Source organism: Rhinopithecus roxellana, chromosome 15 (genome assembly GCF_007565055.1).
Source record: "Rhinopithecus roxellana isolate Shanxi Qingling chromosome 15, ASM756505v1, whole genome shotgun sequence".
Classification (NCBI taxonomy): domain Eukaryota; kingdom Metazoa; phylum Chordata; class Mammalia; order Primates; family Cercopithecidae; genus Rhinopithecus; species Rhinopithecus roxellana.
This window is the reverse complement of record NC_044563.1, coordinates 18,809,649-18,835,056: the sequence shown is the minus strand read 5'-3', so window position 1 is coordinate 18,835,056 and position 25,408 is coordinate 18,809,649. Positions and strand designations below refer to the sequence as shown.

The window sequence follows — 25,408 nt, the reverse complement described above, 5'->3', positions numbered from 1 at the left end:
AACAGAAAGGGTTTTTTAAGGTTATGAAGGCTTCTGGCCGGATGCAGTGGCTCATACCTGTAATCTCAGCACTTTGGAAGGCCAAGGGGGTGATTTGCTTGAGCTCAGGAGTTCAAGACCAGCCTGGGTAACATGGCAAAACAACAAAAAAGTTACATAGACTTTTTTTTTTTTCTTTGAGGCAGAGTCTCGCTCTCTTGCCCGGGCTGGAGTACAGTGGCACGATCTTGGCTCACTGCAACCTCCACCTCCTGGGTTCAAGTGATTTTCCTGCCTCAGCCTCTCGAGTAGCTGGGACTACAGACGCATGCCACCACACCCCACTAATTTTTGTAGTTTTTAGTAGAGACAAGGTTTCGTCATATTGGCCAGGCTTGTCTCGAACTCCTGGCCTCAGATGATCCACCTGCCTTGGCCTCCCAAAGGGCTGGGATGACAGGCATGAGCCACTGCACCCAGCTTGCATAGGCTTCTTTAAATTACTACTTAGCTTCATGGATGGATTTAAAATACAATAACTCATATAATTGAAAGTTATATTAGAATCTTCTAGTCTGACCTCCCACATAAAACAGAAATGCCTTCTGAGGCTTTTGTGATAGTTAATTCAGCCTTTAATTGTCTCTACCTCCACTGACCACTGTCTCACTACCTCTTGTGGGAGTTATTATTCCCAAACTGTATCATTGAAAAGGAAGCCTCTCTTCTATAAATCAACCCTTCAGGTATTTTAAGAATCTTTCAGGCCGGGCGCAGTGCCTCAAGCCTGTAATCCCAGCACTTTGGGAGGCCGAGACGGGCGGATCGCAAGGTCAGGAGATCGAGACCATCCTGGCTAACATGGTGAAACCCCGTCTCTACTAAAAAAATACAAAAAACTAGCCGGGCGAGGTGGCGGGCGCCTGTGGTCCCAGCTGCTCAGGAGGCTGAGGCAGGAGAATGGCGTAAACCCGGGAGGCGGAGCTTGCAGTGAGCTGAGATCCGGCCACTACACTCCAGCCTGGGCGACAGAGCGGGACTCCGTCTCAAAAAAAAAAAAAAGAATCTTTCCAGGTCATCTTTCTCCAGACTAAATACACCCAGTTTCTTAACTTTCTCTCAGGTGATGTGTGTTCCAGATATGCCAGATCTCTATTATATAGTTTTACATTGCCTCCATGTCTTCTAAACTGAAATATTTTTCATTCAGTTTTGGCTATTATATAGAAGTCTAAAATATCTTTTAATGTTAGATTTTCTGCCGAGGAACTGAGAGGAATTTGGATCTTTCCTGGAGTGAACTGAAGAAAGAAGTTACTTTAGCTGTTGAAAATGAGGTGAGGTTTGGGTAGAGAAAGAATAAGAATTCCTTCCGTCTTGATATAGGGCAGATTTGTACTGAGAAATTATTGGAATTCTTCACTTGATCTTGTTCGTTGGAAGTACAAATGTTTTAAACCTTTTAACTAGAGAATCAGATATGCATTTGCATATTCTATGGCCTTTAATACGTAAGGAATATTCATTTGGCTGTAGCTTAGTATAATGATATTGGACAATTATATTTTTTGTGGACAAAGATCCTAAATGGCATCAAAAGTTTAATTTCTTTCATTTCTTCTTTGCTAGCTTCAAGGAAGTGTAACAGAGTATGAATTCTCCCAGGAGGAGTTTCGAAATTTACAACAAGAATTCTGGTGCAAGTTCTATGCCTGTTGTCTTCAGTATCAAGAAGCCCTCTCTCATCCTCTTGCCCTACATTTGAATCCACACACAAACATGGTGTGCCTGCTGAAAAAAGTAAGCGAACTGAAGCATGGAGAAGACCTTGAGACAGTTCAGTGGCTAATAAAATGCCTTCAGAAAACAAAAAGTTCAGTGGGTCTTGCCAAATGTTAGTCTGCCGAATGTTGCGGTTAGCCTTTATGACTTTGCATTTGTATTTTTTCCCCTAAAATTGTGATTCATTCATTTAAATAGTTTTCTGTTATTATCTATGCTTTTTTTGTATTTTATTGTATTTATTTACTTTTTTTTTTGAGTTGGAGTCTTGCTCTGTCACCCAGACTGGAGTGCAGTGGCATGATCTCAGCTCACTGCAACCTCTGCATCCGGGGTTCAAGCAGTTCTCCTGTGTCAGCCTCCTGAGTAGCTGGGACTACAGGTGCACGCCATCACGCCCGACTAATTTTTGTATTTTTAGTAGAGATGAGGTTTCATCATATTGGTCAGGCTGGTCTTGAACTCCTGACCTTAGGTGATTCACCTGCCTCAGCCTCCCAAAGTGTTGGGATTACAGGTGTGAGCCACCACACCTGGCCTATTTACTTTTTATATTGAAATAATTTCCAACTTAAGGTAGGAGATGCAAGAGTAGCACAAAGAATTCCTGTGTGCACTTCACCTGGATTCATCATTTGTTAACTTCCATTTGCTTTTCTTCTTTCTCTAAACATAGTTTTTCCTGAACTGCTGAAAAGTTAGTTGTAGACATCATGCTCCTTTATCCTTAAATATCCTTAAATATTTCAGCATGTATCTAATAACACGGATATTAAATAACCACAGCCCAATTTAAAAATCAGGTTATTTGATATTGACATAATATACAGTTTATATTCAAATTTTGCCAAATATAATATATATATAGTTTATATTCAGATTTTGCCAATTGTGCCCATAATTTTTTTTCCTGATCCAGCATCCAATTTTTTTTTTGTTTGTTTTTGAGAGGAGTCTTCTCTGTCTCCCAGGCTAGAGTCTAGTGGTGCAATCTCTGCTCACTGCAACCTCCGCCTCCTGAGTTCAGGCGATTCTCCTGCCTAGCCTCCAGAGTATCTGGGATTACAGGCATGCGCCACCACGCCTGGCTAATTTTGTATTTTTAGTGGAGATGGAGTTTCGCCATGTTGGCCAGGCTGGTCTCAAACTCCTGGCCTCAGGTGATCCGCCCGTCTTGGCCTCCAAAAGTCCAAGATCCAATTTTTTTTTTTTTTTTTTTTTTTGAGACGGAGTCTGGCTCTGTCGCCCAGGCTGGAATGCAGTGGCCGGATCTCAGCTCCCTGCAAGCTCCGCCTCCCGGGTTTATGCCGTTCTCCTGCCTCAGCCTCGCGAGTAGCTGGGACTACAGGTGCCCACCACCTCGCCCGGCTAGTTTTTTTTGTATTTTTTAGTAGAGACGGGGTTTCACTGTGTTGACCAGGATGGTCTCAATCTCCTGACCTCGTGATCCACCCTTCTCGGCCTCCCAAAGTGCTGGGATTACAGGCTTGAGCCACCGCACCCGGCTGTAAGATCCAATTTAATATATATATTTAGTTACTGTGTCTCTTTAGCTTAACCTCAAACTGTTATCTGCGTTTGTCTTTCATGAGAATGACATTATTTGAAGACTATGCTTGTTTTTTGTTTTTTGGGGTTTTTTTGTTTGTTTTTTTGAGGAAGGATCTTGCTGTGTCACCCAGGCTGGAGTACAGTGGCACTCTTAAGGCTCACTGCAGCCTCAACCTCCCAGGCTCAAGTGATCCTCCTACCCCAGCTTCCCTAGTAGCTAGAACTAAAGCTACGTGCCACCACACTTAGCTAACTTTTTTTTTTTTTTTTTTTTTTTTTTAAGAGATGGGGTTTCATCATGATACCCAGGCTGGTCTTGAACTCCTGGGGTCAAGTGATCCTCCCACCTCAGCCTCCCAAACTGCTGGGATCACAGGTGTGAGCCACTGTGCCCAGCCAAGACTACACCTATTATTTTATAGAGTGTATTGCAACTTGAGTTTGTCTCGTGTTTCCTCATGATAAGATGCACATCTCAATTATTTTATACCTTTAAACTTTTACTGAAAAAAATGTAACTGGAAAATTTGTTTTCCCAGGGGTACCTGTCTTTCCTTATTCCCTCCTCCTTAGTGGATCATTTGTATCTCCTGCCTTATGAGAACCGTTTGACAGAAGATGAGACAACCATATCTGATGGTAATAGTAATTGTTACGTCCATATTTAATCCCCTTCCTACATAAACCCTATGCTTCGTTTCACATGTATACAAAAAATTTTGATTGCCACACCTGTCTTGGTCACTTCACCACACCACAAATATTTTAATGAACACTTAAGAGACCAAAGCATCTCTGAGACCTCAGATAGATATCTTGTCATTTAATTATTAACATTTTAATGTAGTATCAATCAATAGTCATTGGCTTAAGACATAAATTAACTTTCTCTTCTTTGTAGATGTGGATATCGCTCGGGATGTCATATGTCTTATAAAATGCCTCCGGCTGATTGGAGAGTCAGTAACTATGGATATGTCCGTTATAATGGAAATGAGTTGTTATAACCTACAGTCTCCGGAAAAGGCTGCAGAGCAGATTCTGGAAGATTTGATCACTATTAATGTGTAAGGAGAATTAGGGTAAAGTGCATTTCCTAATGGAAATTCAGCATTTTTAGCTGCGAAGTTGGGATTTTAATGTATGTTCCAGAGTGTACAAAGTAGTAGCTTAAAGTCAAACTGATGTGCCATGATTCTAAATACATATTTCTACTTTTAACAGAAAATTTAATACATGACTTCAAGTCTGGAAATAGACTTGTAAAATATGCTTTAACAATTAACTGAGCTAAAAATTCTAAAAGGCAAAAGTATTCTTCTCACATTTGTTTTGTGTGTTGTTTATGAAAAACTGAGAGGAAATTTGCTATTCAGAGGGACTGTATCTTGTATGCCAGAGTGATTATCTTCATTCCTTTATCTGCTTCTCTTGTTTCATAATGTATTTAGCTTATAGGACATATAGAACTTGTCTTACGTATACTTGGTAGTAATAAGAGTTTTGTAATTGTCCTTATAGAGAAAATGTGATGGAGGATATTTGTAGTAAACTGCAAGAGATTAGGAACCCAATCCATGCAATTGGACTCCTTATACGGGAAATGGATTATGAAACTGAAGTGGAAATGGAAAAGGGATTCAATCCAGGTAAATGACAGAACAACAAATGTGCCTCTTTGATTAAAACAATGATGCATTCAACACCACTTTTCTTCTTTTTACAGCTCAACCTTTGAATATTAGAATGAATCTTTCCCAGCTCTATGGTAGTAGCACAGCAGGGTATATTGTGTGCAGAGGTGTGCATAAAATCGCCAGTACTCGTTTCCTGATCTGCCGAGATCTTTTGATCTTACAGCAGCTGTTAATGAGGCTTGGAGATGCTGTAAGTACTGCTTGAGGGAAAACTTGTAAAATCTAAAACCTGGTATAAGCCTACAAGCACTTAGGAGCAAAATGTCAGCCCTACTAGCACAGATACTTTTGTCTTGGTTCACTGCTTTATTCCCCCAAACTTGGCCTTATGAGGTGCTCTATCAATATTTTTGAATTAAGAATGAATAAGCATCGTAATCCTTGTGAGAGTATAGAGTAAGAGCATATATGGAGGGGATAGTGGGGAGGGAGAACATCAGGAAGAATAGCTTATGGATCCTGGGCCTAATGCTTAGGTGATGGGTTGATGTGCAACAAACCATCATGGCACACGTTAACCTACGTGACAAACCTGCACATCCTGCACATGTACCCCAGAACTTAAGAGTTGATTAAAAGAAACATATATGAAGCAGATTGCTTTACTCTTAACCTTTGTATGTGTAGTAGTGGAAAATTATCCCAGGTTGGCTCTCCCAAAATGTAGTTTTATTAGTAACTATGAATGTGGTAAGAGTATCCTTTAGTATGGAGGAAGAAAAAGAAAACTCTCTTTTTTTTTTCCTCTCTCTCTCTCTTTTTTTTTTTTTTTTTGAGACAGTCTTTCTTTGTCTCCCAGGCTGGAGTGCGGTGGCCTTATCTCAGCTCAAGCAATTCTCCTGCCTCAGCTTCCTGAGTAGCTGGGATTACAAGTGTGAGCCACTGCACCTGGCTAATTTTTGTATTTTTAGTAGAAACGGGATTTTGCCATTTTGGCCAGGCTGGTCTTGAACTCCTGACCTCAGGTGATCCACCCACCTCGGCCTCCCAAAGTGCTGGAATTACAGGCGTGAGCCACCTCACCTGGCGTAAGAACTCTCTACAGTGCAAGGCTTACCCTAAACACAGTTCTGAGATGCAAGTTTATCTTTGTGGTCCTCCTAACTCCATTCTGTGCTTTCTTTTTCATTCTGTTCTTCTTAGACCACCAGACTCTTGTTGCTAATATATAGTCCTAATCACCCACCCTACTGAATGTCCCATGCTAAGAAATTATTTTTCTGCCCACAGTCAGACGTCCTATTTTTTTTCTAAGTCAATAATATCATTTGAGCCTATCAAGGAAGCAGTCTAGTTAAACCAATTCATATTAATGTGTAAATAGCCAAAAGTCCTTTGGGGCTCCCATTTTAATTCTGACTTAAAATGTATTAATGTATAAAATGTATAATGTAAAATGTATTAATTCAGGCCGGGCACAGTGGCTCACACCTGTAATCCTAGCACTTTGGGAGGCTAAGGTGGGCAGATCACTTGAGGCCAGGAGTTCGAGACCAGCCTGGCCAACATAGCAAAACTCCATCTCTATTAAAACAAAAAAGTTAGCAGGGTCTGGTGGCACACTCTTGTAATCCCAGCCATTCAGGAGGCTAAGGCATGAGAATTCCTTGAACGCAGGAGGCAGAGTTTGCAGTGAGGCGAGATTGCACCACTGCACTCCAGCTTGGGTGACAGAGCGAGACTGTCTCCAAATAAAAGAAAGAACTTATTAACCTAGATACATTGCTCATGGTAGAATTTCAAGCAAGAGTAAGATAAAGGCCAGGTGTAGTGGCTCATGCCTGTAATCCCAGCATTTTGGGAGGCCGAAGTGGGCTGGTTGCTTGAGCCTGGGAGTTTGAGACTAGCCTGGGCAAACCCTCATCTCTACAAAAAATACAAAAATTAGCCGGGCATGGTGCAGCAAGCCTGTAGTCCTCGCTACTTGAGAGGCTGAGATGGGAGAATTACCTGAGCTCGGGAGGTTGAGGCTGTAGTGAGCTGTGATTGCCTCACTGCACTTCTGCCTACATGACAGAGTGAGACCCTATCTCAAAAAAAAAGAAAAAAAAATTGGGAAGATAATTTGTTTAAGACCACCAAGTTGAAAAGGGAACCTTTCCTGAAAGTCACTTAGGTTGTTTAGCCTTTACTAAGTTCTTTTTGATCTATGTAGATTCTTCTATTTTTTTTCGGGTTTTTTGTTTTTTAAATTATAACTTTTGTCAATTTTTCTGAACACAGAAGTAATAAGATATTCATTGTAGAACCTTTACAAAATATATGTAAGCAAAAATTTTTAAAATTTGTAATTTTCTGCCCAGTGATTACTACTTAAATTTTGCTATATACCTTTTTTTCCGTGCAAATTCTTTTTGGTTTGTTTGTAAAATTTAAAGAAACTACATAGTATTTTTGTAATCTGGTTGTTCTGTTCTTCCAATTTATAAATCTCACCATTTTTCTTTTTGTTGCCAGTTTTTCCCTTATGTCCATAATTTTCTGCACATCTTTTTTTTTTTTTTTTTTTGAGAGTCTTACTCTGTAGCCCAGGCTGGAGTGCAGTGGCGCAATCTTGGCTCACTGCAGCCTGCAGCCTCCACCTCCTGGGCTCAAGCAGTTCTCATATCAGCCTCCCAGGTAGCTGGGATTACAGATGCTTGCCACTACACTGGCTAATTTTTATATTTTTAATAGAGATGGGGTTTCTCCATATTGGCCAGACTGGTCTCAAACTCTTGGCCTCAAGTAATCTGCCTGCCTCGGCCTCCCAAAGTGCTGGGATTACAGGTTTGAACCACCATGCCTGGCCACTTTCTATACGTCTTTAATTATATCTCTAGGATAAATTCTAAGAACTAGACTTTGGTCTACAGGTTATGCACATTTTAAGTCTTTTGGTAGTACTGCCAAATTTGCTTATAATGGTCATACCTATTTTTTTACCCAATACCAGCAGTATATGAGAGAATTTAGATTTCCCTGTGTCTCTTCAATTCTTTTTTTTTTTTTTTTTTTTTTGAGACAAGGTCTCACTTCTGTTGTGCCCAGGCTGAAGTGCAGTGGCTCCATGTTGGCCCACTGCAGCCTCGATTTCCTGGGCTCAGTTCAGCCTCTCACAACAGCCTCCTCAGTATCTGGGACTACAGGCACATACCACCATGCAGGCTAATTTCTTTTCTTTTTTTTTTTGTTTTAGACGGAGTCTTGCTCTGTCACCCAGGCTGGAGTGCAGTGGCACAATCTCAGCTCACTGCAACCTCCGCCTCCCGGGTTCAAGCAATTCTCCTGCCTCAGCCTCCCAAGTAGTTGGAAACACAGGCGCCTGCAGCCATACGTGGCTAATTTTTGTAATTTTTACTAGAGACAGGGTTTCACTATGTTGTCCAGTCTGGTCTCAAAATTTTGGGCTCCAGTGATCTGCCCACCTCAGCCTCCTAAAGTGCTGGGATTACAGGTGTGAGCCACTGTGCCTGGCCCTCTTCTTTAATTCTTAACCCACAGGTTTAATGAAAGTTAAGCTTTTTGTTGTTGGTTTCTTTTCATCATCAGCTTCCATTACTTGGTGAGCTGTTTTTGATTATTTTTTGACTGTTAATGTTGGGGAAGATATTTTGCCACTTGCTACTGTAAGACGTAAAACATACTGCTTTTACAGTATTGTGACCGTTGTATTTGTTATTTTATTTTACTTCCACCTGAGCCGTAAGAGTTACCATTACTAATTGCTATAATTTCTTGTCCTATCCACCCACCCATAATGTATAGGTGATTTGGGGAGCTGGTCAGCTCTTTCAAGCTCAGCAAGACCTACTACATCGAACAGCTCCCCTACTCTTATCTTATTACCTTATTAAATGGGGAAGTGAGTGCTTGGCAACTGATGTTCCACTTGACACACTGTGAGTTCCATTATCCCAATTATTTAAAATGTAAATTGTGAGTTTAATTATTTTTCCTATTTTCTTAAGGGGAAAAAGTGATAGTGTTTTGTTTTGTTTTGTTTTTGAGACAGTCTTGCTCTCTTTTGCCCAGGCTGGAGTGCAATGGCATGATCTCAGCTCACTGCAACCTCCGCCTCCCAGGTTCAAGTGATTCTTCTGCCTCAGCCTCCCAAGTAGCTGAGATTACAGGCACCCACCATCATGCCCGGCTAAATTTTGTACTTTTGTAGAGATGGGGTTTCACCATGTTGGCCAGGCTGGTCTCAAACTCCTGACCTCAGGTGATTCGCCTGCCTTGGCCTCCCACAGTGCTGGGATTATAGGCGTAAGCCACCGCACCCAGCCGGGAAAAAGATTTTTAACAGTATGCTGTAAAATTATATGCCATTAAGATTCAGAGATCTAGGCCGGGCGCAGTGGCTCAAGCCTGTAATCCCAGCACTTTGGGAGGCCGAGACAGGCGGATCACGAGGTCAGGAGATCGAGACCATCCTGGCTAACGCGGTGAAACCCCGTCTCTACTAAAAAATAAAAAAACTAGCTGGGCGAGGTGGCGGGCACCTGTAGTCCCAGCTACTCGGGAGGCTGAGGCAGGAGAATGGCGTAAACCCGGGAGGCGGAGCTTGCAGGGAGCTGAGATCCGGCCACTGCACTCCAGCCTGGGCGACAGAGCGAGACTCCGTCTCAAAAAAAAAAGATTCAGAGATTTTTTGGTGCCTCTACTTGTTAGAGGTTGAAAGCAACTTATAAGAATGAAAATAATAAGTCACATGTAATTGTAGACTGTATGTATGTGTACAGATAAATTATGTATTATATATACTTTTGTATTATACATTTATATGTACATATAAATCATGTTGAATATAAAATAAGATGAAACCAGAAGGAAAAACCATACACAAAACGTTATGCTACTTATTTTAGGTAGGCTGAGTTTCTTTATAGCCGAATCCAAGAATTACAAGATTCACTTTTTTTTTTTTCTTGGAGATGGAGTTTTGCTCTTGTTGCCCACGCTGGAGTGCAGTGGTGTGATCTCAGCTCACTGCAACCTCCACCTCCCTGATTCAAACAATTTTCCTGCCTCAGCCTCCAGAGTAGCTAGGATCAGAGGCGCCTGTCACCACACCTGGCTAATTTTTGTTATTTTTAGTAGAGGCGGCATTTCACCATGTTGGCCAGGCTGGTCTTGAACTCTTAACCTCAAGTGATCCACCTGCCTTGGCCTCCCATAATGCTGGGATTACAGGCATGAGCCACCACACATGGCCGAGATTCACATTTTCAATAAGATAAACTATCCTGTTTCCTCCGGCTCCTCATTGAAGGGTCAAAAAGTGATATTATGGGCAACAATCTATAATGATTTCCAATTTTTTTTGTGCTTTCAGTGGAGTTTTTATTTGCAATTTATTAATTACATTGACAGTGTTCTTAGTAGAATAGCTTGTAGAAGTAATGTTTAGCATAGGAGAATTTACTAAGTTGTCTTTTCCCCTTTTCTTACAGGGAGTCTAATCTCCAACACTTATCAGTACTGGAATTAACAGACTCTGGTGCTTTAATGGCAAATAGGTTTGGTAAGGAGTGGACTATGTACACATTTCATTTTAAACTGGGGATTTATTGCATATTCATTAAAGTGGTCTTTTGCCACCTTTGCCATAGAAAGGTTGGCTAGGCTCTTTGCTTTCAGAAGGCATGAGTAAGCTGTGGCCTGAGATCTCCGTTTGTGGCATGGGGTCTGTGAAACTGTAGTACCAGATCAGGCGTATGTTAAGGATATTTTACATATATATATACACACACATATATATATGGCTGCTTTCCCATTCTGTGTTTATGCTCCAGTAATTAATTTAACAAAGTCATTAAAAATTTTATTAACGTTTATGGTAACTTTGTAAGCTTAGTCAACAGATATTTAAAAGTATCCCTCATGTTTGAAAACCATTCTGGAGAATTTATTTTGTATTGTTCTGGTATAAAAGTTGAAATCCTGGGGCTAATTGTATTTATCATGAAGAATTTCTAGGGAAGGCACTTAAGTGTTGTGAGATCAGTGAAAAGAAATGACTATAACTTTGATGTGAATGGTGTTTTCATTGCATTTTTATAGTGCTTCACAATTTACAAACTACTTTTATTTATGGTGCCACTGGATATATATCCATGATACATTTCCTCTTTTGAAGTGCCAAATTGTTTGTTACAGGCATAAAATGAATTGATAGACTATTTTAATTGAAAATTGATATTAGCACTACACAAAATTGTCATAACTTTTTATTTTTAAGTATCTAGTCCTCAGACAATTGTGGAGTTATTCTTCCAAGAAGTTGCAAGAAAACACATTATATCTCACCTCTTCTCTCAGCCAAAGGCACCTCTGAGCCAAACTGGATTGAATTGGCCTGAAACAATTACTGCAATTACCAATTATTTATTGCAGCTTTTGTATCCTTTTATTTAAGAGCCAGTGAAAAGCTCCCTTCTGGCCGGGCATGTTGGTTCACACCTGTAATCCCAGCACTTTGGAAGGTGGAGGTGGGCTTATCACTTAAGGCCAGGAGTTCGAGACCAGCCTGGCCAACATGATGAAACCCCACGTCTACTAAAAATACAAAAATTAGCCAGGCGTGGTGGCCTGCACCTGTAATCCCAGCTACGCCGAAGGCTGCGAATCGCTTGAACTTGGGAGGCGGAGGTTGCAGTGAGCCAAGCTCGCGACACCACACTCCAGCCTGGGCGGCAGAGTGAGACTCCTCAAAAAAAAAAAAAAGCAGTTATTTTCTATCTAAATAGTCTAAGGTTCTTATTTTGCCTATGTAATGAAATACCTGGGTCTGTTTTAAGACATTATTCACCCGGGCTCCATGGCTCACTCCTGTAATCCCAGCACTTTGGGAGGCCAAGGTGGGAGGATCACGAGGTCAGGAGATCGAGACCATCTTGGCTAACGCGGTGAAACCCCATCTCTACTAAAAATACAAAAAAAAAATTAGCCGGGCGTGGTGGCGGGCGCCTGGAGTCCCAGCTACTTGGGAGGCTGAGGCAGGAGAATGGTGTGAACCCGGGAGGCGGAACTCGCAGTGAGCCAAGATCACGCCAGTGCACTCCAGCCTGGGCGACAGAGTGAGACTCCGTCTCAAAAAAAAAAAAAATTATTCATTCAACTGGGTGCAATGGCTCATGCCTATAATCCCAGCACTTTGGGAGGCCTTAGCTGGGCATGGTGGCATGCACCTGTAGTCCCAGCTACTCAGGAGGCTGAGGCAGGAGAATCACTTGACCCCTGGAGGCAGAGGTTGCAGTGAGCTGAGATCATGCCCCTGCACTCCAGCCTGGGCAACAGAGTGAGACTTTCTCAAAAAAAAAAAAGAAGACATTATTCATTCAACAAATATTTATTGAATGACTCTATATGCAGGTACCATGTTATGTGCTGGATGTCCACTGGCACCAATACTGTGTTCTGCAGTACACCAACTGGAATTGAAAATGAACACCCAGGAATGAAATACAGGCTTTTAAAAATTTATTTATTTTTAGAGACAGGAATCTTACTGTGTTTCCCAGGCTGGTCTTGATCTCCTGGGCGCAAGCAGTCCTCCCACCTTACCCCCTCAAAGTACAGGGATTGCAGGAGTGAGCCACCATGCCTGTTGAAATAGATGCTTTATTCCATAGTTAACCTGAGTTCTAAGCTCTGTAACAAGTTTCCTGGTATATATGTAACTGTTTAACTGTATTCTAGTGACGATGAAAGAACATGTGCTTGGCCAACTTTTCATCCTTGTTTTTGTAAATTAAGCTATTTTATGGACTTTTCTGAATTTGATGCCCAATGTATGTGTTTAAGATTTGCCAACAAAAATTAAGAAATCTCCTTAACCAATGACTAGATGGCCTAGCAATCCTGGTTGTCTCTTTCTAGAATGTTTGATGGGAAATTGTCAATATGTACAATTGCAGGTGAGTTCCTTTGAACATTTCACATCTACACATTCTTGTAAAGCATGGGATTGCTGAATTTTTTTTCTTTGTAAATGTGAACTGCATTTTAAAGAACCACAATAATTTAAACTTGATTATGCGAAGACATACCCCAAAGAGATTATTCTCTATTTCTGTACCATCCTGAACTTGCTTGATCTTGTCTGATCTACGAAGCTAAAGAGGGTTGGGCATGGTTAGTACTTGGCTGAGAGAATACCTGGTTGTAAAGGCTTTTAAAGAAAGTAATAAAATAAATTTTTAAAGAGAGATTTTTCTCTACTTCTCTGGACAGTATAATTCCTAACATGTTTTTTTCTAGAGTATCTTTTTTTTTTTCTTTTCTGAAACGCTGGAGTATGGTGGCATGATCTTGGGTCACTCCCGGGTTCAAGCAATTCTCCTGTCTGAGCCTGCCGCGTAGCTGGGATTACAGGCTCATGCCACCACGCCCCGCTAATATTTGTTTTTTTAGTAGCGACGGGGTTTCACCATGTTGGCGAGGCTGGTCTCAAACTCCTGACCTCAGGTGATCCACCCGCCTCCTCAAAGTGCTGGGATTACAGGCATGAGCTACTGCGCCGGCCTCTAGAGTATCTTTTTAAGAAATTAACTCTGCTAGGTTTTCTTTATAGTAATACAAATGTACTATTGTTTTCATATAAATCCTTTACTGGAGTCTAGTCATTGAACCAATAAATACCAAAAATTGGAAAACTGCTGAGGTGTAAAGTATGTGTATGTGTGTTACTGAACTCCTGTTTGTGTAAGGAAAGGGGGAATGAATGAGGAAGGAAGGCAACGGGTAGGTTTGAATCTCAGAATTATGTCAGGAAATAAAACATTTGTTCAAATGCTATCTTTTCATCCTCTGTGAAGAAGAACTTGGGAATGAGTATCTCCTTAAGTAACATTTATTTTCTAATCAGAAAGCACCTTTTATGCCTTTAAGGATTATATTCACCTGCTCCATCCCTGGTGTCAAGTCAATGTGGGTTCCTGTCGATTTATGCTGGGAAGGTGTTACCTAGTTACAGGAGAAGGACAGAAGGTAAACTACATTTGAATGGTAAATAAACTTTAACGCAAGGAAGTTGCTTAGCTTCCATTTGACTAGGTTTTAGGGGATGGGAGACATAGAATCCTCTAGACAAAGTTAAAGAAGGCTGTACTAACATCAGTCAAAAGCATAATATACATGTGAGGACTATTTACTTTCTTGTATTCTGCAATTTAGATAAGACTCAGGAACATAAGAAAATATTGCAACTCTCCTGCCCCTGTGTGTTTTTAGGGATTCCTTTTGTTATTACTATTATTATTTTGTGGAATCAGGGTCTCACTGTATTGCACAGGCTAGACTCAAGCAATCCTCCCACTTGGCCTCCCCCAGTGCTGGGATTACAGGCATAAGCCATCACATTTGGCCAGGATACATTTTTATAAATCAAATTTATTTACTTATTTTATTATTTCTTTTAGACAGGGTCTTGTCACCCAGACTGGAGTGCAGTAGTATAATCATGGCTCACTGCTGCCTCAACCTCCTGGGCTCAAGCGATTCTCCCACCTCAACCTCTCAAGTAGCTGGAACTACAGGCACGCGCCACCATTCCTGGCTGATTTTTAAATTTTTTGTAGAGATGGGGTTTTCCCATGTTGCCCAGGCTGGTCATGAACTCCTAGGCTCAAGTGATCTGCCTGCCTCAGCCTCCCAAAGTGTTGGGAGTACAGGCATGAGCCACTACCCAGCCCAAATTTACTTATTAATTACTTTTTTTTATTGTTTTATGCTGCTTTTTTCTCATGGTAGTTTACATTTTTAATTTTTTCCCTGATGTTCTATTATATAAATTTTCAAACAGACAGGAAAGTTTAAAGACTTTTACAGTGAACAGTATTTACCTATCATTCAAATTCTACAATTGTTAACATATTGCTACAGTTGCCTTATCATGTATGTATGTGTCAATCATCTTATTAAGGTTTACTTTCTTTTTTTTTTTGGAGACAGTCTTGCTGTGTCACCCAGGCTGGAGGGCTGGAGTGCAGTGGCGTGATCTTAGCTCACCACAACTTCCAGCCCACCAGGTTCAAGAGATTGTACTCACTCAGCCTCCTGAGTAGCTGGGATTACAGGTGCATGCCACCACACCCGGCTAATTTTTGTATTTTTAGTATTTCACCTTGTTGGTCAGGCTGGTCTCAAACTCCTGACCTTGTGATCCACCCGCCTTGGCCTCCCAAAGTGCTGGGATTACAGACATGAGCCACCACACCTGGCCAGTGTTTACTTTTTAAAGTTAAATGTGAGATACATTTTTAAAAACATGAATGCATCACACAGAATTCAGATATGTCAGAAACTGTGCATATAGTAGACCATGTTAAGTAATCTTGTTTCTTTTTTGGCTTTCCTTTGCATGTGAACCCCTGATTTATAGCACCTGGAATTGGAATGATCTGTTACAAGTTATTTTATATTTTATTTCTCCAGGCTCTGGAATGTTTTTGTCAGGCAGCATCTGAAGTAGGCAAAGAGGAATTCTTGGATCGCTTGATTCGCTCAGAGGATGGGGAGGTCGTGTCTACCCCCAGGCTGCAGTATTATGACAAGGTACATCATGTCTTGGTTTGGCCTTATACTACCCTGTGTAAAAACACATCTGAAATATATTGCTTTGCTATTTTTGGAGAAAAATACTACCAAAATTTAGTTGCTCCCTGAATTTCCAAATTTAAGAAAAATGAATTTGCCTAGAGAAATTAAGGAAACATGGCTGGGCACGGTGGCTCATGACTATAATCCCATGACTATAATCCCAGCACTTTGGGAGGCCAAGGCAGGCAGATCACCTGAGCTTAGGAGTTTGAGACCAGCCTGGCCAACATGCCAAAACCCTGTCTGTACTAAAAATACAAAAATTAGCCAGGCGTGGTGGCGGGTGCCTGTAATCCCAGCTACTTGGGAGGCTAAGGCAGGAGAATCACTTGAACCTTGAGGTGGAGATTGCAGTGAGCCAAGATCATGCCGCTGCACTCCAGCCTGGGTGACAGAGCAACACTCCATCTCCGAAAAAAACCAAAAAGAAATTAAAGAAACATATTTTACGTTAACATTTTTTCCCAGGATCTATAATTAGGGTTAAATGGTGAAATTTGATAAATATTTTTAACTGAAATGAAATTTTCATCATGGTATTTTGTTAGCCCAGTTGCCATTAGAATTTTATTACTTGATTTGCACTCTATTAGTCTTGCTGATATTTCTGGGAATTGACTAGTAATGCTATATTTAGCCTTAGTTTATAATTTGGACTTGAGGGTCCTCTTGACCTGTTTCCTGCCCTTCTTTCCTCTGGTCACTCCATTGTAACAGTGGTGACCTTCTTACTGTCTCATTCAAGTCAAGCGCATGCTCTGTTCTCTTCAGGGCCTTTCTGCCTGCTGTGCTGTCAGCCTGAAATGCCCTTCCTCACACGCTCATTCCACTCAGGTCTCTGTTTATCTGTCACCTCCTCAGATAGTGCCCTCTGCCTGGCCTGTGCAGAAAAGCTTTTTTATTCATCCTCTTGTGCACACTTCCAGATTGTGTAACATTTCACCATACTCAATTTCGTATTTTAGACTACTATTTATCTGGATTTCCCATCAGAAAGTAAATGTCACAAAAGCAGTCTTCACTGTGTTAATTGCTTATTAGATAAATGAATTTACACTGAAGTAGATTTGTAGCTCTTAATAACCCTTGGCCGGACGTGGTGGCTCACACCTGTAATCTCAGCACTTTGGGAGGCTGAGGTGGGCAGATCACGAGGTCAGGAGTTTGAGACCAGCCTGACCAACATGGTGAAACCCCATCTCTACTAAAAATACAAAAATTAGCCATGGTGGTGTGCGCCTGTAGTCCCAGCTACTCAGGTGCCTGAGTCAGGAGAATCACTTGAACCTGGGAGGCGGCGGAGGTTGCAGTGAGTCGAGATCATGCCACTGCACTCCAGCCTGGATGACAAAACAAGACTCCACCTCAAAAAAAAAAACCAAAAAACCCTCTACTTTCCTACTAATGACAATTCTTTTGAATTCCAGTCCAGCCTGGGTGACAGAGTGAGACCCTGTCTCAAAATTTTAAAAAAGTATTATGTGCTCTGTATAATCGTATATACTATACTCTTTTTTTTTTCTTTTTTTGAGACAGAGTCTATCGCCCAGTGCAGTGGTGCGATCTGGGCTCACTGCAACCTCCGTCTCCCAGGTTCAAGCAATTCTGCTGCCTCTGTGTCCCAGGTAGCTGGGATTACAGGTGTGCGCCACCACACCCCCACTAATTTTTGTATTTTTGGTAGGGACGGGGTTTCACCATGTTGACCAGGCTGGTCTCGAACTCCTGGCCTCAAGTGATCCGCCTGCCTCGGCCTCCCAAAGTGCTGGGATTATAGGCATGAGCCATCGTGCCTGGCCATGCTATACTTTTGATACGACTGGCAGCACAGTAGGTTTGTTTACACTAGCATCACCAGAAACATGTGAGCAATACATTTTGTTGTGGTGGCTATGATGTCACTAGAAGATAAGAATTTTCCAGGTCCATTATAGTGGGTGCAGTGACTCATGCCTGTAATCCCAACACTTTGAGAGGCTAAAGCAGGAGGATCACTGGAGCCTAGGAGTTTGAGATTAGCCCAGACAACTTAGGAAGACCCTATCTCTACAAAAAATTAAAAAATTAGCCAGGCATGGTGGTGCCTGCCTGTGGTCCCAGCTACTCAGATGGCTGAGATAGGATATCACTTGAGCCTAGGAGGTCGAGGCTACACTGAGCTATGCAGTCCAGCCTGGGCAACAGAGCAGGACCCTGTCTCAAAAAATTAATAAAAGTAATTGTAAAACTTTTTATTTTATCTTCATCCTTTATAAACTTATATTTTGGATGTGTCATACATATGTATTAGAGAATTGCACATATATGAGATAGGGAAATGTGCATGGTTAGGGGAGCGTGCAGACATTGATAGGGTGGACAATCAAAAATGTCAGGCTGGGCACAGTGGCTCACACCTGTAACCTTAGCACTTTGGGAAGCTGAGGCAGGCAGGTCACCTGAGATCAGGGGATCAAGACCAAACTGACCACCATGGTGAAACCCCATCTCTACTAAAAACACAAACAATTAGCTGGGCGTGGTGGGGCATGCCTATAATCCCAGCTACACAGGAGGCCGAGGCAGGAGAATCACTTGAACCCAGGAGATGGAGGTTGCAGTGAGCTGAGATCACACCATTGTACTCCAGCCTGATTGATAGAGACCTTGTCTCAAAAAAAAAAAGGATTATGTCAGTCATTTAGCAAATTATCTTTAGGGTTTTTATAAAACTGTGGTATTAATTTAATATTCTTTACATTCATCTGTGACTTGAACAGTTAGTAGTGAAATTGTATCCTTTCATTCAACAAGCTTTTTTTTTTTTTTTTTTTTTTCTTTTTGAGACGGAGTCTGGCTCTGTCTCCCAGGCTGGAGTGCAGTGGCCAGATCTTAGCTCACTGCAAGCTCCGCCTCCCGGGTTTACACCATTCTCCTGCCTCAGCCTCCGGAGTAGCTGGGACTACAGGCGCCCGCCACCTCACCCGGCTAGTTTTTTGTATTTTTAGTAGAGACGGGGTTTCACCATGTTAGCCAGGATGGTCTCGATCTCCTGACCTCGTGATCCGCCCGCCTCGGCCTCCCAAAGTGCTGGGATTACAGGCTTGAGCCACCGCGCCCGGCCTAATTTTTTTTTTTTGATTTTTTGTACAGATGGGGGTCTTGCCAACTTGCCCAAGCTGGCCTTGAGCAATCCTGCTGCCTCAGCCTCCCAGAGTACTGGGATTGGAGTTGGAGCCACCATGCTGGCCTACTTACCTTTCTCAATAATTTTAAACCATAATTTAGTTTAAAGTGCATTACCATATTAATTTTTTTTTTTTTTTTTTTTTTTTTTTTGAGATGGAGTCTCGCTCTGTCGCCCGGGCTGGAGTGTAGTGGCCAGATCTCAGCTCACTGCAAGCTCCGCCTCCTGGGTTTACGCCATTCTCCTGCCTCAGCCTCCTGAGTAATTGGGACTACAGGCGCCCACCACCTCGCCCGCCTAGCTTTTTTGTATTTTTTAGTAGAGACGGGGTTTCACCGTGTTAGCCAGGATGGTCTTGATCTCCTGACCTTGTGACCCGCCCGTCTCAGCCTCCCAAAGTGCTGGGATTACAGGCTTGAGCCACCGCGCCCGGCCACCATATTAATTTTAACGGAAATTTCTTCTATTTCTTGTTAGGTTTTACGACTACTAGATGTCATTGGTTTGCCTGAACTGGTTATTCAGTTGGCTACATCGGCCATAACTGAAGCAGGTGATGACTGGAAAAGTCAGGTAAGAATTGGCTGCAATTTGGTTGTTTTCTTTAAGGTTTGTTGTGGATGTGGTATGTTCATTTATATTGCTCTTTTTGATATTTGATCTACATTTGGTATTTAGGCTACTCTAAGGACATGCATTTTCAAACATCATTTGGATTTGGGTCACAATAGCCAAGCATATGAAGCCTTAACCCAAATTCCTGATTCCAGCAGGTAATTTCATGATCTTTTTTAGAGAAGACAATTTACCAACTCTGTTTAACCTACTAAGATAGTTTGCCCTCATATTCCTTTCTTTCATTCTAGGCAATTAGATTGTTTACGGCAGTTGGTGGTAGTTCTTTGTGAACGCTCACAGCTACAGGATCTTGTAGAGTTTCCCTATGTGAATCTGCATAATGAGGTAATTTTAGTTATTCAGTGATGGCTTTCAGCAAGTATGGCGGTTGCCATGATTGCTACTGACTTAGTTATCTGATTGCTTCCCCTTCCCTAGGTTGTGGGAATAATTGAGTCACGTGCTAGAGCTGTGGACCTTATGACTCACAATTACTATGAGCTTCTGTATGCCTTTCACGTCTATCGCCACAATTACCGCAAGGGTGAGCAATGTAACCAGACTATCTTGGAGACAACCTTATTACTTTAATCATGTTTTACCAAAATATTGTGTGTTGGACTTAGGTAATTTTTAATATGTGTTTAAGTACAAGATTAGCTTAAACCTTTTGAAGATTATCTTGAAGATATGCCCTTGCTTCCATTCTAGAACTTTTTCAAGGCGTTGCCACTGAAAATGGCATTCTATTTGCATCTTCTGTCCAATTATAAAGGAAATTAGCGCCAGGCACAGTGGCTCACACCTGTAATCCCAGCACTTTGGGAGGCTGAGGCAGGTGGATCACCTGAGGTCAGGAGTTCGAGACCAGCCTGGCCAACATGGCGAAACCCCTTCTCTACTAAAAATACAAAAATTAGCCATACGTGTTGGCAGCCATCTGTAATCCCAGCTGCTCAGGAGGCTGAGGCAGGAGAATTGCTTGAATAGGGTGGGGCGAGGGGCAGAGGTTACAGTAAGCCAAGATCATGCCACTTCACTCCAGCCTGGGCGAAAGAGCAAAACTCTGTCTCATAAATAAATAAATAAAGGAAATTAGCTTTTTCACTAGAGACAGCATGAAGTTTTGAGACTGGTTTTGAGTACCTGTGCTATTTTACCATTGACCTTCTCCCTTTCCACATTTCAGTTCTTAGAGCAAAATTCTGACTGCTTAAATGTGCTTAGGTTATGCCTATAATAGATGATAGTCCGCATTAGCTATGGTTAGATTGTCCCACATCCCCTCAATTAAATGCCAAATCCTTAAAGAGGGGACTAAAATTTACATTTAGGGCTGAGCATGGTGGCCCACGCCTGTAATCCCAGCACTTGAGGAAGCTGAGGCAGGTGGATCGCTTAATGTCAGCAGTTGGAGAACCAGCCTGGCCAACATGGTGAAATCCCCTCTCTACTGAAAATACAAAAAATAGCTGGGCATGATGGCGGATGCCTGTAATCTCAGCTACTCAGGAGGCTGAGGCAAGAGAGTCACTTGAACCCACAAAGTGGAGGTTGCATTGAGCCAAAAACATGCCACAGAACTCCAACCTGGGTGACAGAGCGAGACCCTGTCTCAAAAAAAAAAAAAGTTACATTTAGAAGTTATCAAATGATATGCTGGTGAATTCTTTTTTTCTTCATTCAACTTTTTAATTTAAAATTTGTCAAGTCTACAGAACAGTTAAAACATTAATGCAATGAACATCTCCCTATATACCTTTCACCCAAATTACCCAGTTGTTAATATTTTACATCATTTTCTTACCTCTCTCCTCTTCCCTCCTTTCCTTTTTCCCCCTTCCTTCCTTCCTCTCTCTCGATACTTATTGATTTATTTACCCGTTTGTTTTTGCTGGTCTTTCTAAGAGGAAGTTAAAGACATCATGATTTTTTTTAATGTCATCGGTTATTAGGTTCTTCTTAAGACATTTAGAACACCAATTTGTGAGGATAAATTCCATTTGTCAGGGCAGACACCAACCGCAGGTAGCCCTGGAGCTGAGAAATAGCTTTGATTTTTGGTAAAATTTGTGAGTCCACAGCTTTCTGATCGATCCTGCTCTGCTCTGTAATCTCGTATTTCTCTTTTTCAGTGTCGAAGATCTCACCTTCCTGGTGTCTGGGCTTCCACAGCTGCTGCTTTTTTTTTTTTTTTTTTTTTGAGATGAAGTCTCACTCTGTCACCCAGGGTAGAGTGCAGTGGCACCATGTCTGCTCACTGCAACCTCCACCTCCCAGGTTCAAATGATTCTCCTGCCTCAGCCTCCCAAGTAGCTGGGATTACAGGTGCCAACTACCACACCCAGCTAATTTTTTATATTTTTAGTGGAGACGGGGTTTCACCATGTTGGTCAGGCTGGTCTTGAACTCCTTACCTCGGGCGATCCGCCCGTCTCCGCTTCCCAGAGTGCTGGGATTACAGCCATGAGCCACTGCACCTGGCCAATAATGTTTTTTATAGCACATCCCTCCCAGACTGCCCTTACCCTGGATCTAGAATACACACTGCATTTAGTTGTGCGATGTCTTTAGGCTCCTCTAATCTGGAGCCTCACTTTGCCTTTGATGACATTGATATTTTTGAAGCATATAGGTCAGTCATTTTTGTAGAATGTATCTTAATTTGGACTTATGTTATCAATTAATTATTTACCAGAACAGCTAAAATGAAAGGAATGTGAGATTGTTTTAAGATTATGTTTTACAATATAATCACCGTGGAATGTCTTAACATTTTTGTACCATTTTTACTTAAAATTTTCTATCCCAGCACTTTGGGAGGCCGAGATGGGCGGATCACGAGATCAGGAGATCGAGACCATCCTGGCTAACACAGTGAAACCCCGTCTCTACTAAAAATACAAAAACTAGCCGGGCGAGGTGGCGGGCGCCTGTAGTCCCAGCTACTCGGGAGGCTGAGGCGGGAGAATGGCGCAAACCCGGGAGGCGGAGTTTGCAGTGAGCTGAGATCTGGCCACTGCACTCCAGTCCGGGCGGCAGAGCGAGACTCCGCCTCAAAAAAAAAAAAAAAAATTTTTTTCTTTGGTTTCTTGCTGATTTTCATTGGAAAAAAAATAGATGGAGTTTATTCATAGGCAGGTTCTTAACATTCCTAATAGTAAAACATATTTGCATATTCTTTATTTTCTTGAATCATATAGGAAGGGAAATATAAATTATTCAAGATCTCTCAGTATCTGCTTTCACAATAACATTTTATCAACCTGCTTAGTACCAGTTTAGCAAGATTAATGTTCAGGTTTTTCTAGAGCAAGACTGTTCTAAAAGTGCCTTACATATTGCAGGTGTTCAAAAATATGTGTTGAAATGAAAAATAGTTTTATTTGAAAACTGAAAGAATTTTTAATGATATTTTTAATTTCTGGAGTCCCATGCTGTCCCAGAACAGTGGACTTTTCAGTATTATAAAAATGAGAATCTGTGTTTGTTTGTTTGTTTGTTTGTTTGTTTGTTTGTTTGTTTTGAGATGGAGTCTTGCTCTGTCACCCAGGCTGGAGTGCAGTGGCCGGATCTCAGCTCATTGCAAGCTCCGCCTCCCGGGTTTACGCCATTCTCCTGCCTTAGCCTCCCGAGTAGCTGGGACTACAGGCACCCGCCACCTCGCCCGGCTAGTTTTTTTTTTTTTGTATTTTTTTAGTAGAGACGGGGTTTCATCATGTTAGCCAGGATGGTCTCGATCTCCTGACCTCGTGATCCGCCCGTCTCGGCCTCCCAAAGTGCTGGGATTACAGGCTTGAGCCACCGCACCCGGCCTTTTCTGTTTTTTTTTTTTTTTTTTTTTTTGAGACAGAGTCTTACTCTGTTACCCAGGCTGCAGTGCAGCTTCCACCTCTTGGGTTCAAGTGATTCTCGGGCCTCAGCCTCTGGAGTAGCTGGGATTACAGGCGCCCACCACCATGCCCAGCTAGTTGTGTTTTTTGTGGGTTTTTTTTTTTCGTTTTTTTTCTCGAGACAGAGTCCCGCTCTGTCGCCTAGGCTGAAGTACAGGGGCATAATCTCAGCTCACCGCAACCTCCGCCTTCCCGGGTTCAAGCGATTCTCCTGCCTCAGACTCCTGAGTAGCTGGGACTACTGGCATGTGCCACCACGCCCAACTAATTTTTTTGGATTTTTAGTAGAGAGGGGGTTTCACCATGTGTTGGTCAGGCTGGTCTTGAACTTCTGACCTGAAATGATCCACCTGCCTCAGCCTCCCAAAGTGTTGGGATTACAGGCGTGAGCCACCACACCTAACCCCTAATTTTTGTATTTTTAGTAGAGACGATGTTTCACCATGTTGGTCAGGCTGGTCTCGAATTCCTGGACTCGGGTGATCTGCCCACCTCTGCCTCCCAAAGTGCTGGGATTACAGGCGTGAGCCACTGTGCCTGACTGAGAATCTATGTTCTTAAGCAGAATATCCAAACATCTCTCAGTCCTGGGCAGGTATAGGTGACAATGTGGCTGAGACTAGCTCTATAAACTAGTCTTCTGCACTTATTATGGTAATGTAGTATCTACGTGTCAAAAAAAATTTTTTTTTCTTTTTTTGTTTTAATTGTGGTAAAATACACATAACATACAATTTACTGTCTTAACCATGTTTGGTTTTTTTTTTTTTTTTTTTTTTTTTTTTGACGGAGTTTTGCTCTGTTGCCAGGCTGATAGAGTGCAGTGGCGTGATCTTGGCTCACTGCAACCTCCGCCTCCCAGGTTCAAGCGATTCCCCTGCCTCAGCCTCACGAGTAGCTGGCACTACAGGCACATGCCACCACACCCAGCTAATATTTTTTTGTATTTTAGTAGACACAGGGTTTCACCATGTTGGCTAGAATGGTCTCAATCTCCTGACCTCGTGATCTGCCCATCTCGGCCTCCCAAAGTGCTGGGATCACAGGCCTGAGCCACCGTGCCCGGTTATTTTAACCATTTTTAAGTGTACAGTTCAGGAGTGTTAAGTGCGTTGACAATATTGTGTAACCCATCTCCAGAACACTTTTCGTCTTGCAAAACTGAAGCTCTGTACCCACTAAACAACTACTCCTTGTTCTTCCCAACCCCGATCCCCTGGCAACCACCATTTTACCTCCCATCTGTATGAATTTGGCTACTTGAATCATATAGTATGTGTCTTTTTGTGACTGTCTTATTTCACCTAGCATAATGTCTTCAAGGTTCATCCTTGTAGTGGCATCAGAATTTTCTTCTTTAAAGATGTCTTTAAAAATTAGCCGGGTTTGGTGGTGGCCTCCTGTAATCCTGGCTACTTGGGGGGCTGAGGCAGGAGAATCACTTGAACCCAGGAAGCAGAGGTTGCAGTGAGCTGAGACTGCACCATTGCATGCCACCTTTGGCAACAAGAACAAAACTCTGTCTCAAAAAAATAAACAGATATCTTAAAGATAATTAACTGATTTTCTATTATATTTGTATGTCAGATTTTGTTCATCAATGGACACTTGGATTGCTTTCATCTTTGGTTTTTGTGGATAATGCTGCTATGAACATGGGTGTAAAAATATCTCTTTGAGACCCTTCTTTTCATTCTTTGGGGTATATACCCAAAAGTGGAATTACTGGATGATATGATAATTTCACTTTTAATTTTTTGAGGAACTGCCATACTGTTTTCCATAGCAGCTATACCATTTGACATTTCCAGCAAGAGTGCACAAGGGTTCCAGTTTCTCCACATCCTCACCAACATGTGATTTTTTTCAGGGGGCTGGGGTTACATCAAACCCAATTTTGTTTTAAATTTTAACATTTGATTAGGGATAGCATTCTCTCTGCGTATCTCTAGAGAAACAAATTTTGGAAGGCCAGGCGTTGTGGCTCACACCTATAATCCCAGCACTTTGGGAGGCCTAGGTGGGCAGATCACGAGGCCACGAATTCGAGACCAGCATGGTGAAACTCTCTACTAAACTCTATATTAAAAATACAAAAATTAGCCGGGTGTGGTGCTCGTGTGCCTATAATCCCAGTT

The 25,408-nt window shown here is 42.0% G+C and overlaps 1 protein-coding gene across 2 annotated transcripts in view; it reads left to right on the top strand.

The window, feature by feature from the left end:
* The window catches only part of NUP160 (nucleoporin 160), a 72,778-nt gene that overhangs the window by 32,380 nt on the left and 14,990 nt on the right, over positions 1–25,408 (top strand). For both annotated transcript variants that reach the window (XM_010371141.2, XM_030918399.1), the window contains exons 12-27: positions 1,233–1,316; positions 1,609–1,779; positions 3,852–3,951; positions 4,214–4,379; positions 4,834–4,961; positions 5,039–5,199; positions 8,757–8,890; positions 10,445–10,515; positions 11,233–11,392; positions 12,841–12,910; positions 13,884–13,982; positions 15,429–15,548; positions 19,237–19,332; positions 19,438–19,532; positions 19,626–19,722; positions 19,816–19,921. In XM_010371141.2, coding sequence (XP_010369443.1) covers positions 1,233–1,316; positions 1,609–1,779; positions 3,852–3,951; positions 4,214–4,379; positions 4,834–4,961; positions 5,039–5,199; positions 8,757–8,890; positions 10,445–10,515; positions 11,233–11,392; positions 12,841–12,910; positions 13,884–13,982; positions 15,429–15,548; positions 19,237–19,332; positions 19,438–19,532; positions 19,626–19,722; positions 19,816–19,921 — 1,858 coding nt within the window. The remainder of the gene's footprint in view (positions 1–1,232; positions 1,317–1,608; positions 1,780–3,851; positions 3,952–4,213; positions 4,380–4,833; positions 4,962–5,038; positions 5,200–8,756; positions 8,891–10,444; positions 10,516–11,232; positions 11,393–12,840; positions 12,911–13,883; positions 13,983–15,428; positions 15,549–19,236; positions 19,333–19,437; positions 19,533–19,625; positions 19,723–19,815; positions 19,922–25,408) is intronic.